At 32.7% G+C, this 15,343-nt stretch overlaps 1 protein-coding gene across 4 annotated transcripts in view; it reads left to right on the plus strand.

The window, feature by feature from the left end:
- LOC106478787 (TPPP family protein CG45057-like) overlaps positions 1 to 15,216 on the plus strand; it is a 45,394-nt gene extending 30,178 nt beyond the window's left edge. For 2 of the 4 annotated variants that reach the window (XM_013939356.2, XM_022382441.1), the window contains 3 exons: positions 10,519 to 10,736; positions 12,085 to 12,220; positions 14,447 to 15,216. In XM_013939356.2, coding sequence (XP_013794810.1) covers positions 10,522 to 10,736; positions 12,085 to 12,220; positions 14,447 to 14,629 — 534 coding nt within the window. In that variant the 5' untranslated portion in view covers positions 10,519 to 10,521 and the 3' untranslated portion in view covers positions 14,630 to 15,216. Of the gene's footprint in view, positions 1 to 6,768; positions 6,780 to 10,518; positions 10,737 to 12,084; positions 12,221 to 14,446 lie in introns of those variants that run through there. The other 2 variants (XM_022382442.1, XM_013939355.2) reach the window with 2 other exon arrangements.
- Positions 15,217 to 15,343: the final 127 nt, after the last annotated feature.

The following is a 15,343-nucleotide window of genomic DNA, read 5'->3' on the forward strand; positions in this document are numbered from 1 at the left end:
TTACACTGCTAAATTAGGGACGGCTAGCGCAGATAGCCCTCGTGTAGCTTTGCGCGAAATTCCAAAACAAACCATATAGGTGTAGAGCAGGTGGTTGTTGTTTACTAATTTGTGGAGATTTGGTGAAACAGACTGCATGAGTTTTGGTGCTTTAATTTTGATGCGCCATTTGTTGTGCTATTCTTCTATTAAGTGTAATAGAGGTTGACCGTTAGAGAAAACTATCAAAGTGTCTGGGGGAATTTTTTCCAGATAGCCACTTCATCAGCAAATTGAAATAAAGTAATGCTACTTACATACATGATAATTAGAACAGGTCAATTACTCCCTCCCTGAGGGATTCCTGCCTCAGAAGTAAAATAATCAGAGTAGGTGTATTCCACATTAACTTTCCGGTCGTCCAAAAAGTTGGAAAGCTAGCAGATAATATCCTGTGTTTGTTCCATTTGAAACCTGAGACTGTTATGCCGTACGTTATAAAAAGCTTTTATGTACAACGAGAAAACATACTACTGTGTAATGCTTTTTATTGATATCTTTGTAATTGTTTCTGTGATCTTAACTAAATGATCAGTAGTTTGATTGAATTTCCTAAATACGTTTTGACTTTCCATTAATTTATCGTCCAGTTCCAACAAAAGTTAGTAGTCTAGTATTAATCTGTTTTTTTTTTAAGATTTTTGCCTAAGCAATGATAGAGCTTATTGCTCTATAACTTTTTGGTTTCGTCACTGGCTTTCCTTCCTTGTGAAATATTGGCTTGCATCCAATATTAACTTTTGACAGTAAGTTGAAAAGGTTTGCTAGATTTAAAAATTAAGAATAAGACCAACGTTGAAAATGCACAATTAATATTAATTTGACAAAATAATATAAAAATAGCTTTATAGTATTTTAAAGACTAACAATGATATTGTTATTACACAAGCTGACAAAGGAGGATGTAAAGTAATGTGATTACATTTTTAGTGAAGATCAGTTGTTAAATGAAGGTTCGTATGCTTATCTTACAAGAAACTCATACAAGTTCTCCAATCGAAATTGTTGACATCATTTATTTAACTAAAATGTGTTGAAAATTCTTTTTTTAGAGTTAACGAAAAGTATTATGAGAAGAATATTGGATTAGCCACGAGTTCCACTCTTTCTCCACTACTATTTGACCTTTATATGCATAGTTTCGAACGTATTGCTCTCGATAATGCTTCTTTAAAATCTGATTGTTGGATTAGATTCGTGAATGACCCGTTCTTGGTTTGACAGTATGGAGATACTGAGTTGAAAACATTTGCTGATTATCTAAACAATGTTAATTTTTCTGAGTCTATTCAGTTGACATATGAGATTGAACAAGATAATTGTCTGCCTTTTTTTAGACGTACTTGTTAAAAGAGATATTAATAGAATTGTTTCCACAACTATTAATCAGAAACCATATTTAGTCTCCATGCTGCCAAATGAAGGATAATGTCACCTATTTTCTCAAAATTGTTTGTTTGTTTGTAATTAAGCACAAAGCTACACAATGGGCTATCTGTGTTCTGCTCACCACGGGTATCGAAACCCGAAATCTAGCGTTGTAAGTCCACAGACATACCGCTGTGCCACTGGGGGGCTTTTCTCAAAAACAAACAGCTTTTCATACATACCGATATAGATAGATCATTTAAAATTTGTTCTTATTCTACTACTTTGAAAAACGAATTGAGTTATATAAAAATCACTAATTATGATAGAGGTTATAATGTTGAAATCATTGAACCTGTTTCCAGGTGGGACAGCGGTAAGTCTACAGACTTGCAACACTAAAATCCGGGGATTTGATTCCACGCTGTGGACACAGCTAACAGTCCAATGTGGCTTTGCTCTAAAACAAACAGTCATTGAACGTATAATAGGAAAAAAATATCCGACTCACTATTTATTCAGCAATGTACTAGATTAAACGGTGTATATAACAATAAAATTTATAGTACAGTAATATTACCATATATACAAGGTGTAACTAGCCAAATCGCCAGTGTATTTAGTGTATTTTATTCCTATTTTTAAACCAATTAACAAAATTAAACAACACTTTCTAGTACTTTCTCCTCTTGCTGAACACAATGTCGAAACAGATCATTTGATACAATGGCATAAAACAATAATTTTCACTGAACATAACACTCAAAGTGAATTGAATATTAGATAATTATTACAAATTTTGTGATGTAAGTTAAATAGTTCTTTGTTAAACAGAAATGAAGGGTTAGCTGGCGATAATACACAGTCTTGGAAAGAAATATTGACTTCTTATGTATAATATTCACGCCACCCTTAAAGATTATAATGAGTTAAACCCTTTCTCCATAAAAACTAACCGTTTATCATCTATGTTTTTACTCATGATGATGGTATCGTAAAGCTACCGACACATGTACAGTTTTTTAATTTTGGCCATCAGCCAAATATAATTTTTATTGTGCATTTTAAACTTTGGTTTTATTTTAAATTTAATTGTGCTAGTTGCCTTGATTGCATTTTCGAGCTACTCGATGTTCATACAATCCTTGGATGCCTTTTTTTTTATCAGTATTATTCGTATTTGGTCTTGTCCAAGAACCTTTTTTATGTGTTTTGTTGATCTCTTGATGTCTATGGTGGTGGTGATTGATTGGAATAGTTGATTTAATATTGTATTATGTTCTTCAGAAGGAAGTAATGTGTCATCCTTAACATATACTGGGAAATATAATGTGAAAATTGAGCTGCTTTTTACTTTTTTTTTCTTATTTAAGAAGAGTGTTTCTATGTAAAATTCATCCGGAGTTTCGAGTTGTTGAGGCCAATATCTAAATATTTTTTGGTAAAATCTTTGGAGTTAGTTTATAAATTTTACTGAAAACAGGAATCGTCCCAGTGATCTTTCTTTAAATATTTTACTTGTTACGTATGATGTTTATGGTGTTTCTGAATGTATTTATTTGGTTTTTGATATGTGAGATTCTTATGTGTTTATGTATACTTTTCTTATGTTTTTACATTTTTTTGTTGGTGATTAGTGTATGTGAGTTAGGTTGCTATATGCTGTGATTTTTGCGTTGAGAGCTTTGGGGTATTTCTATTTGCTGGTTTAATGAGGCACTCAGTGATTTTATGACAGCACCCATCAATGTGCAAATGTTTATCATATCTAGTGATTACATTCTGTGAAAAGTTTGTAATTAAGAGTGCTAAGTAGCTAAAAAAGATTAAAAAGATGCAAAATACCCTGTTTGAGACTAGTCATGGCATGTACTTTAACCCCTCACATCAAGCCCCTATTATACTTCACAAGTCTTAGCAACATTGCAGAGCACCAACAACACTTACAAGCATAATTCTTTACCAGGACTTGTAGTGTAAATAACATGCATTTCATCATCGTGTCATTGATCTTTTCAATTTGAACGTACCAATTCAATAACGGTCCGCAGACACCAAATAAGCAGGTGAGTCCTAAAAAGGTGCCTCAGGAGACAGTAGTGTATGGCTCAGGCACCACCGTACTAATTGGTCGCTTGAAGACCTCAGACAAACTCCATGTAGAATGAACATCTCTCCCCACTGGGATCTGTGTAAATCACTCAAGACAGAAAATGGAGAGATTGGGCAGTGGGTGAAACAGAAAAACTCTGTCGCCTATCATTATAGCCACAGACAGTTCATACAATACAGGTAGCGAGAGAATTGGTTGGACATTTATCGTTTAGTGGAGCAACAACATCCTGCTTAAGACTGGTGAAGCATTCAAACTTCCCACAAGCAACACAAGAATGAAGCCAGAAGCATAAAGCAAGCTCCCCTCTGGATTTCTGAAAGCAATGAACTGCAAATGGACAGTGCATAGAATTTAGAGGGTTGGATTCCAAGATGGATGGCAGGAAGTAAAGCATTTTTGATGTTAAGCACAAAGTTACACAATGGACTGTCTGTGTTCTGCCCACCGTGGGTATCGAAACCCGATTTTTAGCACTATAACGCCTCAACTCATTATCTGCGGGTCGCAGATTAGAATCTTCGTCACCGAACATGCTCGCCCTTTCAGGACAACAACAACTAATTAATACCACATGAAAGTAATTAACAAGTTATCCAAAAGGTTGAAGTTTAACCTACGGATCAAAACTTGTCAAATCAGGAAAAATTTAATCAAAACTTAAGTTCACAAAATCTAACCATTCTTGTAATGAGAGCTGAAAAGACGAATTTTTTTTAAAAAAATAGTTAATTTACTAAATTAAAAATTCGCTATTCATGTATATGGTAATCAAAAAAAAATGTGTTAACACCGTTAGATAATACTTTTTATTGTTTGTAGTTAAGCACAAAGCTACACAAAGGGCTATCTGTGCTCTGCCCACCACGATTATCAAAACCCAGTTTCTAGCGTTGTAAGTCCGCAGATATACCGCTGTGCCACTGGGGGTCTTATTTTGTCAGTGTTATTTTTATATAGTAGCAGTGTTTCTCTACATCCATTTTTTACCAGAAACTTTAAATCCTGAAATTAAACACATTAGCGATATTTTTATATATTCAGCTTTTAACACATTTCAAAATTATTAAATCTGTATTTCTTTTACTGAGCTTTAGAACTTTGTTATTATGTCATTCTTTTTCTTTCCAAATTATTATGCCAGGGGATTAGGACGCTCAACACACGCACACTACTTTTTTGAATATCGATCAATTTATATCTGGGCACTAACCTCACATTATCACAATTTATTTGTATTAGCTTATATTAAGGAGATTGAAATATTCTACGTTAACTATTTTGAAAAAGAAAGAAAGAAAAAATAGGATATGTGGCCAGGTGGTTAGGGCGCTCGACTCGCAATCTGGGGGGGCGCGGGTTCGAATCCCTGTCACATCAAACATACTCGCCCTTTCAGCCGTGGGGAAGTTATAATGTGACGGTAAATCACACTATGCGTTGGTAAAAGAGTAGGCTAAGAGTTGGTGGTGGGTGGTGATGACTAGCTGCCTTCTCTCTAGTCGTTCACTGCTAAATTAGGGACGGTTAGCGCAGAACAAGCACGTGGTTAGCAGTATTAACACCGGCAGTTTCTACTGAAAACGCCATAATTTTTTTAATTGATATATCAGTTAACCTTTCTGATAAAATATATAGCCCTTTTCATTTGAACGAGACTACTACGGCAACTTTATAAAGATAGGCTAGGCATAAACAACAATGACTACTGCCATCTATTAACAATTTTATGCATTATACCGTAGCAACGGCTTGAATTTCTAATTCCAACATAACGTAATATATTCAAATATGATTCAGTTGTTTTGCTTCATATGCAAGATGCCTACCCCCAGGTGGTGCAGCAATAAACCCTAGGGATTATAACGCTAAAAATCGGGTTTCGATACCTGAGATGGGCAGAGCACAGATAGCCTTGGGCTTAACAATAAACAAACAAACAAAAACATACACAGTACGTACGATAAAATATTTTCAAACTGATGTTGTTCTTGTGCGATACGTACGTAAATTTTATCAACTTTTGTTTCCAATACTGAGATATACAAATTTTGTTTCTTATATTTGATCAGTAGACCTAGGAATAAAATAAAAGTTATCCATATTCCATAACTCCATTTGCACGAAAATATTTACTTGTTTTCTTAATTAGCCGTTTTATACGAGTTTAGATTACTAAACAGAGTTTGTTTTCTTGCCCTTCAAATACAATCAAGGAAAATCATATTTGAGAATCAAATAAAAGATAAGACACGATTCATCAACTCATATAAATAAGTTCTGGAAAAGATGCAGCATATATCGCTTCAAGAAATTTCGAAAATACATACCTACAAAACTCAATATCGTTTGGACATTGAATTTGACAGTGCTAGGCTATATAGATATACCTAACAAACTACTCGCGTGGTTTGCAAATTTTCGACGAATCAAACTCAATATTTTTCACACAACTTACAGGGTAATAGTTGTTTATTCTCTAACCTATAATGATATTCTACCCGTGTTTTGGATTACGTCATAAACATAATATGTTTAAATGTATTTATTTTACAAGTCTCGAAATTAACTGGTTCAGTTTATGTAAATTGTGCCGTTAAGTTATATTTATTTACTTTTCAATTCCCTAAAATACCGTAAGCGTTACAAAAACATGCATTGGTACTACTAGTAATTAATTAATTACTCAACAATTTGCAAAACCTTTTATTTTTATTTTCTTCATCAATTTCTGGTTATAAAAAATCGACTTAGCATGTTCTTTCGAACCATTAATCTGAGTTAGACCGCCTGCGCTGAATATTCCCAAGTACCCATTTAATCCTTAAGAATGAGTCGAAATAAAATATAAACTAAGTTCTTACCATTTCCACCTCCTGTCTCCAACAAACAATAATTTATAATTTACTTACAAAACGATAAAGAATTCCTGACAATTGGACGCGCATGCTCTAGGCTTGAGCTTAGTTCCAAATTGCTTATTAGTTCGACAACAACAGCAACAAAAAAAAATGTTTAATTTTTTAACATGAAAAAAAAATCCAAAATATTACTCTTCGCATATGAAAAAGTCCTGTTATTTGGAAACCAATTGAGATAAAAGTGTTTTTATGGTTGTTGGTAAGCGCAATTGGTTATCAGTGCTCTGCCCTCACAGTTATCGAAACCCGATTTTTAGCGTCGTAAGACTGATGAATTACCGCGAGCCACTGGAGAACCAGATTCAAATTCATCTCAGAGGTTGATTCTTATTCAAGTGGTCAGTTTTCCATTTTCCCGCCTAATCTGACACTTCTTGTTGTCCAACTTGGATCATAATGGTTTTGTGATATAATTCCAGACAGTATCTAAAACATCTACGATTTCGTCTTGATTGGTTACCAAATTAGAATTTTTCATTCTCCAGCATTATTTCAATAAGCTTTTCAATTTTATCTTCTTTTTTTTTCACACAGCCAATTCTGTTTAGATCTAATTGCTTGCTTTCCCACTAACGTGAGTGTCCACTTCTTAGTTCTTATTAAACGAGAAATGGCTTACAGACCCACAAACTACTAAATTCATGATTTATTTTTTGATTCAGTACATAACATCAGAAATCTATATATATATACAGTTCGACAAAAGCACAAGAACATCTCAATGGTGTTGATATCTTGAGCTCGCCCCCCAGTAGCACAGCGGTATGTCTGCGAACTTACAACGCTAAAATCCGGGTTCCGTGGTGGGCATAGCACAGATAGCCCATTGTGTAGCTTTGTGCTTAATTGCAAACAAACAAGTCTTGAGTTCTATTCCTTTTAATTGAACGTGTACTAACGGCAAAGCACCTCCAAACCCATAGAACCTACCTTGTGCTCCAGCCCATATTATTATTTATATATGAATTTTTGGTATTGTTTCTTCTGGAAGTCAAAGTTACAGTTAAGCCTCTCAGACACTTCTAAAGCTTTTGTGTAGTTATTTATTATAGTGTTTAATCATCAGTTTTATCTAGGGTAATTCTATATCGCACAGTATAACAGATCGAATATTACATAAAAGAAGGAATGGCATGTTTTCTGTCATTTAGCTATATAATGTAAACATTTCTGTATTGAGGGGATGCAATCAGTTAAAGATTATATAGTATAGCATACTTACAGTATAAATCACCCATTAATTTGGTGGTAAAATATCCAAACAACGCCACAGCTCCAATTTGCTTTTAATTCATGGTTGGTAATCTGTTAGAATTTGCCATATAAGTTGAAGTATTAGAGAGAACAGTGTGATCTCTTAGCTTTTCAATTGTAATGACTTTGAATAATAGGTGTTGTGTTGAAAACCTTCTATTTTCAATACATGGATCCGTGTTATAGCAGTCCTGTCGTCGAGTAACAAAAATGATATAGTATACTAACAGAAAAAGTGAAACATACATTAAAATACAACAGAAGACTTGAAATAGACATCGTAACAGGAAGAGCCAACACTCACTTCGCTACCCATAAGTCTCGATTTGAATTGAGTTTTGTTTTTGTTTTTTGTCCTAAAATAATGACTCTATAATGAGATAATTGTAATAAAATGAACTTCGTAGCTAGAGATAAGGAACTGAAAAAATAAAATAAATATTAGGGCTAAAATGAAGAGGTCATGTAAGTTGGTAGTTAATCTGCTTATTTTCATGTTAATTTCATTTGCGTTTTTCCCCTGATTCCAATGATATCTTGGTTTCATTGCACCAAAACAGGCTTAAACTGGTACTCTAACTATGGAAAATTTTCGGGAAAAGAAGCTTCCGAATATCGGTATTTTCCGCCTGCTTCTGACAAGTTTTATTTATTTCCAACTTTATCTTCCCGACAAAAAAAATCCGCTTCCGACGCTTATGCTTAAGCAAAAATACCGGATTGGTTTCCAGTAGTAACTTTATTTTTTTTTTAAATTCTAATCTATAAGTTACTGGTGAATATTTGAATGTAAATTAACATAAAGGAAGAGTATTTGAAATAAGTCGATAGTTTAATCTCACGTTGTGATGAGTTCTTTGACCTATCACACTGTTCTACAACCAGCAGATGAGAATCGATAGAAGATAGAGCTGGACAGAATGACGCCAAAAGTATTTGTTCTGCAGTTGTCTACTTCTTTTATTGTGTAACGTGAATCGATGGGCTACTTAAGTAACATTCTCGAAGTTGAACTTTCTCTACTTAGACTCTTGAAAGAAAAAAAATTATATGCAGTCGTCGTAATATAAAAATGATAAAACGTCGAGCATGACAATACTTTGTTGCACGATAAACCTAAGCAAATGAGGATAGGTAACAGCGTAGGCAAAGACTCAAATTTTGTTGTATCTAAATATCTTGGACCAGATGTAGTTTAGTGTTTAGCGTGAATTCAAAGTTACATGGTTTGCAACCTCTTACACAAAATTCCGCTCCGTACTTTGGGTCCTTGGGTGCGCTCCATAAGACAAGAGTAGTCTAAGAGTTTGACAGTGGGTGTTGTTGAGTAAATGCCTTTCTTCTTGTGTAACTGTGAAAATTAAGGAAAGACCACGCGCACATAACCCGTGTTTAAGTTTGAGCGAAATCCTGAAACAAACTTAAACTCATATTATATCGTACGCGCAGCTGAGTTTTCGCAAACACGAAATTGCTAACGTCAAATATTAAAAATATAATAAAGGCTTGTCTTCTGAGTTTTAAAGATGCAGGGAACGCAATTTATTAAATTATTACGAGCTTCTTCAGCGATGAGTTTCGTTCCGTAGATTGCGAATCAAGCACCCTAACCATTAGGCCTGTTATATGAGTAGAAAAGTAACTTAAAAACATACACATCTCTTCGTATCATTGTTCTTCGAGAGTACATAACATTTTAAGTTAACCCTACACTGTATTTGTTCAATGTTTCGTGAAATCCATAACTTATTGCTGGTGTTACTGTTTTAAAAGCAATTTCTATAGGAACATTTATTTACCTACTATTAAATAAAACCCCATCTTTTACCTTCACTACTTGTACATACAGAAATGTTTTGTAACTGCTTTAATTTCAAATATCTCTACAAATTAGTACTCTTTTTTTTTTGCATTAAAAATATTAATGTATCAAAGCTTTAACTTTTTTCTGCTTCCTGGTTATGAACGCCAGAGTTTTATATGAACAAAATATATTACATCTAATTCAGTTTGAAACAAAGATTTAGTGCACATTTTTTCACGTATACAATTAAAAGATTTGTTTGTTTGAAGTTGTGCACAAAGCTACACAATGGGCTATCTGTGGTCTGCCCACCACGAATATCGAAACCAGGTTTCTAGCATTGTAAGTCTGCAGACATGCCGCTGTGCCACTAGGGGGCACAATTAAAAGAAAAAAACAGTTTAATGAAAATATTTTAATATGATCAATATAAAATATTCTTTACAGAAATGTACTTGTGTGTATGTAAGATCTAAAATGACAAAGAAAGCTGGGTGTGCCTTTTTGATACACACACATTTTTGTTCTTTTTCTTTACGAAAGAGAGTTGGTGACCGATCAGTTTTTGTTTGCTTGTTTGTTAGTTTCAACTACATTTAGCACCCAGGTTTGTTTTCATCACTCGTTGTTGTGAGTCATACGTAAATATATAAATCAAAATCACTATCCATTTATATCACACATATATATATATCTCCTGGGTGATATTATCTGTCATCAAACTAGCTAAGCTGATATTACTTTCGAAACTACAATTATCATATGGTTATGGCATAGCTTTTATTACTTAGTTGGGAGCTAATACGACAAACAACGTTTTAAATTTTGCTTCATTGGCTTATATTTTACATAAATATATTTAAATCACAGAATTATCCTCTATAACAAAAACTAAGACCTCTAAACAAATTAATAAGGAACATTTTTAAGCCCCAATAAACATTACGCTTAATAAATGTGGGTTCAAAAAAGTAAATAATCATTTGATTAAAAGTATAAATATATTTATTTTTTACCAGTAGATGGCAGCAAGTGGCTCAGAGTCTCCAAAGTCGGGAGAAGAGGGTGCATCATTTGAAGAGATGTTCAAGGCGTTCGCTAAGTTTGGAGATACCAAGAACACGGGAGACTCAATCACTCTTTTCAATAGTGACAAGTGGTTTAAACAATCAAAAGTGATCGATGGCAAGAAAATTACCACAACTGACACTGGCATCTACTTCAAGCAAATCTCTAAGTATTTTTGTTTTTAATATTTAAGTATTCCTTTTTTTATTAGCTTTTATATCTCTTGGTAGTACAAATGGTGTTAGACAATTGTTTAACACTAATAACGCGAAACAACAACAACTACGTAAATATTTATGTATATGTTTAGCCAATTTTTAAATAAAATCATGCAGCAATTCAGAGAGTCTCCAAAAATCCCTCAGTGCCCCATTAGGGAGCTCCAATATGGACATTTCGAAAATTTTGTATTGAATTATTATTTTGAACGATCCCAGTTTTTCATGAAAATCAATGGAACCAGTCACATGAGTCCTCGATAGTTTCAGTTAAAGCCAAGAGCCTAAAAACTACTAACCTGCCTTATATTTTTTTTTTTTGTTCCTCCACATGACCTTTTAGAAAATAAAATGCTTGCTAAAATTCTCAAGTTATTTTGTGAAAGATTGTGGGAGGGCTTTAGAAATTAAGTAAACCTGGATACATACATTAGGTACAATAGAGAAATATAATACTATCGTGATTAAAAATTGCAAGAACGTTTTAATACTCTCCGTTCTTCAACACATGTATATTCCTCAATAACAGTAGCTGTATAAAGCCTCTATTTCAGGTTCCATTTGGGTGGGGTCATTGTTTTTGTTTTGCTTTTTTTGAAAGATTGTAATATAAAAACCAGTCTATTCTGGAAACATTTGCTGTGATTATTTTGTACATTATTGAAGAACAATTCAACTAGCTCAAACTACACATTCTATCTTTATGTATTTTCTCAAAATAAACAAATGATATTAAAAACAGGGAGAAGTAATTGCCTCCCCCTACATAAATTATGTCCCTTGTTAATAACCCCAAAAGGACACTGAAACTGCAAAGGAGCATCACCAAATATTTCGCATAATGCCTCCAAATAATATAATGATAATACTTTTCTCTACCTTACACTATTCCAATTATTTGATTCCTATATATAGCTAGTAATGATAAGATTTTTGTAACCTGGGATATGTTTTATTTATAAAAAAGTTTGTTTTTTACAAGCTAATAAATTACATAGAGCAGGTATTAAGGTTCTGTCACAGATTCTCTTTTTTGTTCTTTTTCAAACAAGATTTGTGGTTATTGCTATACAATATTTTCTGCAATTGTGTAAAATGTTTAAATAAATGAATAATATAAGGTGAGTTAGTGCTTTGATATTACTAAATATTAATAGTTGAACTAAACAACAGGAGGAATAATAAATGAATGGTTATGAAAACCATAAAATAAAAGCAGAATTTGATATCTCACAGTGTATCACTATCAGATATTAATTAACTTAGCCTAGAGTTATTCAATATTGTATTTCTGGACAGGGTGAAGAAAGCTTTGAACCTAAACGAATACAACCAATTCCTGGAAAATATTGCCAAAAACAAGAAAATGGATGTGACTGAAATCAAGCAGAAACTATCCAGCTGTGGACCACCTGGAACATCATCTAAAACCACTGTGAGTTAAATATTATTTAGCTGTTGACAAATTAAGGTATGTTGACTCTCCCATGTTAGGAATCTTCATCATTCCTTGTAACAGTTTTTAAGTCGCACAACACATTTCTTTCAGAAGGATAGTGCAGTGGAATTGCAATAATTTTAAGAAAGACTAAAACACAGCACCTAAATATAATAACCTAAATAATCTAGCATTATTTAGGTGGTAAAACCAAAATTACATACATGACAGTTAAAATATAAGGGTATCAAATGTATGTCAATGAAAAGATACTTGCTGCTACCAAAAATCATCAGTTATATATATGTCGCTTTTAAGAGCAAGCAGCTGTAGATAAAGACATCCTTTTGACTATGTTGGCATTACTGAGTTACAACAATGGTGTTGAATCAGATGAGAATAGTACTACTTCATGACAGGAATATAGTACCTCCACCACTTTGGTGGCAGGACATCCAGTGAATATATTCTGTTCATTTAATAAAGAAAATTTCTTTTACAATACCTCAAGGTGTAATAAAACACCCTTGATAAATTTACTAACTTTTTAAACAAAACAACTACAATAAACTTCTTCAAGAGAACACAGACAGAGTAGATGTTTTCAATACCTTAATAAACAAGAAACATTCACAAAGGAAAAATCATACACTATATCAATGAATAAAATACTGCAGAGAAGACATTTCATCATACAAGACCACCTTTTTTACATCTAGTAACACTACCACTAAGAAGGAATATGCCATGCATCTTGAGACACAAGTCAAGGTGGGTATGATACCTAAAAGCACACAGAGAGAACAAAGTCAATCAAAACACACACACATCTGTGGGTGTTCACCATCCAAAGAATACTAAACATAAATGTCGAGTAAAACATGGTAAATCTTACTTGAAAAATCATACTTAAGTTATAAATAATTACAATTATTGCAAATTAAGTTACTAACAGGAATTATACTTTACATCATAATGAAAAAAGAGACTTCATGCTGTAAAAAGATATTTGTATATCGATTCAGTGTAATAGGGTTTTGTAATTTATATACAGTAAACATAATCAATATATCTTCATGTATTTATGTCCTTTGCTTTTCAGCATAGACTTGTATAAGTTTGCAGCCATAACATAATGATGTTAAATAACATCCACTAGTGACATAACATAAAATAATGAGGTAATAGATGCTGTATTGCAATAAAGCATCACAAAATCATTATATCTGGAAAATTCATACTAACTATACTTCAATTTACGCATTATCAGAAGCTATTTTGTTTACTTGCAAGCAAGTAAATTTCTGTAATAATTCACATTCTCTGAATTTGGTTTTAAAGGTGTATCAACTTAACGACTTAATGTTATTTGTGGAAGTGAGCCAATGCTAATCCTTTACCAGTTCCTGAATTTAACACAAACATTAAGTATGCATAATTATGCTTTCACCATGAAGTTTTAGTAACTGTGTATAAAAATATACCCAGTTAAATATAATAGGTCATTAGTACTGTGTGCAGTATTATTTACATTTATTTAATTCAATAACTGGAACTATCATGTTTGAGTTTATTAATCTGATTTATCTTTTAGTGTGTCTCATGAGACTATCTTATAAACAACACAAAATCAGTTATATATATATATATGTATGTATCCTCTTAAATTCTTTATGTGCTCTATCCATTGTAAGGGTATACTTTTACCAATTAAGAGAAAAAATTAAAAATGATGTCAACTTTTTACAGCAGCATTTAATGTGATAGCAATACTGAAAAATAATTTTCTTTTGTGCTGCATAGCAAGCTAAATTAGTCCAGGTAAATACACTTAATAATCGTGTGAAAAACGTGATATTTAGTAATCATTTACTTTGTTCAGCATCATTATCTTTAAATTGCATTTTCATTCTTTAACCTATCTTTAGGAAGACATTTAATGTTTTATTTTTATAACTCTATTTCAGATTATTTTATATATTACTCATTGATAATTGAAATTCACAAAGCAATGTTAAGAAACAGAAGAAACAGATATTTTCCTGTTTGTTTAAAATTAATAGAACTTTCCTAAGTTCAAAAAAAAGTAAATGTTAATAAATTGTTTGCATCAAAGTTGATGAACTAACAAACCCTGTGGTATGTTATTGTATGTGAATATAGTAACAGAAATTATCAGAAAGATAAGTTATTGTCTTATTTTTTGTATTACTATCTCAACAGCCTAAAGGTTCTGGAAGTGTGGTAAGCCGCCTTACAGACCACACCAAGTATACTGGCAGTCATAAGTCAAGATTTGATGACACTGGAAAGGGGAAAGGCAAGGGGGGAAGAGAGGATTTAGTGGATGGCTCTGGTTATGTACAAGGTTACAAACATGAAGGATCATATGATAAGTCCCATTAATTGTTATTTTACATGCTTCAAGTTCATTATTGTGACACAGAAAGGACAAAGTCTCAGAAAACAGGCATCATGATGAAGTCTTGAATGAGAGAAAAATCCAACAAGCATGAACCACTCATTAATATATAATATATTACTTATTATTGTCTTTCTATAGATCTATTGTATAGATTTTAATTCAAGATGTATTAATGCCAGTTTGAAGGACTAGTGCTAAAATCTAAGTTATAACAAACTAGTCCCACATTTCCTGACTGCAGTTCAATGACTTGTTTTATATGCATATACATATATATAGTAAACATATACAGTGCAGTAATATAAAAAAAAGAATAGAAAGAAATACTTTAAGTTTTGAAATGATATTGAAATGAAACTATTACTGTATAAAAGATAAAATTACAGAATTTTGAGAACACCCGAGTTGGAATTGCTTTTTTTTGGGGGGGGGGGCACCAAATTATGTTTTGCCTCAGGAAACAGACACCCTCACTAGGCCACTGCTTATACATTTTAATGTTTGTATCACTGGAACTAAACTATGATAGTTTATTATATTAGAATTAGTATATATATATATATATATATATAAAAGAGAGGGAGAGTGTAAATCTTTGGTGTTCAACTAAGTTTCACTACTAACACAAACTATTTTACTTAAACTTTAATTTTTACGCCCCCAGTGGCACAGCGGTATGTCTACGGACTTACAAC

Source organism: Limulus polyphemus, unplaced genomic scaffold (genome assembly GCF_000517525.1).
Source record: "Limulus polyphemus unplaced genomic scaffold, Limulus_polyphemus-2.1.2 Scaffold249, whole genome shotgun sequence".
NCBI lineage: Eukaryota > Metazoa > Arthropoda > Merostomata > Xiphosura > Limulidae > Limulus > Limulus polyphemus.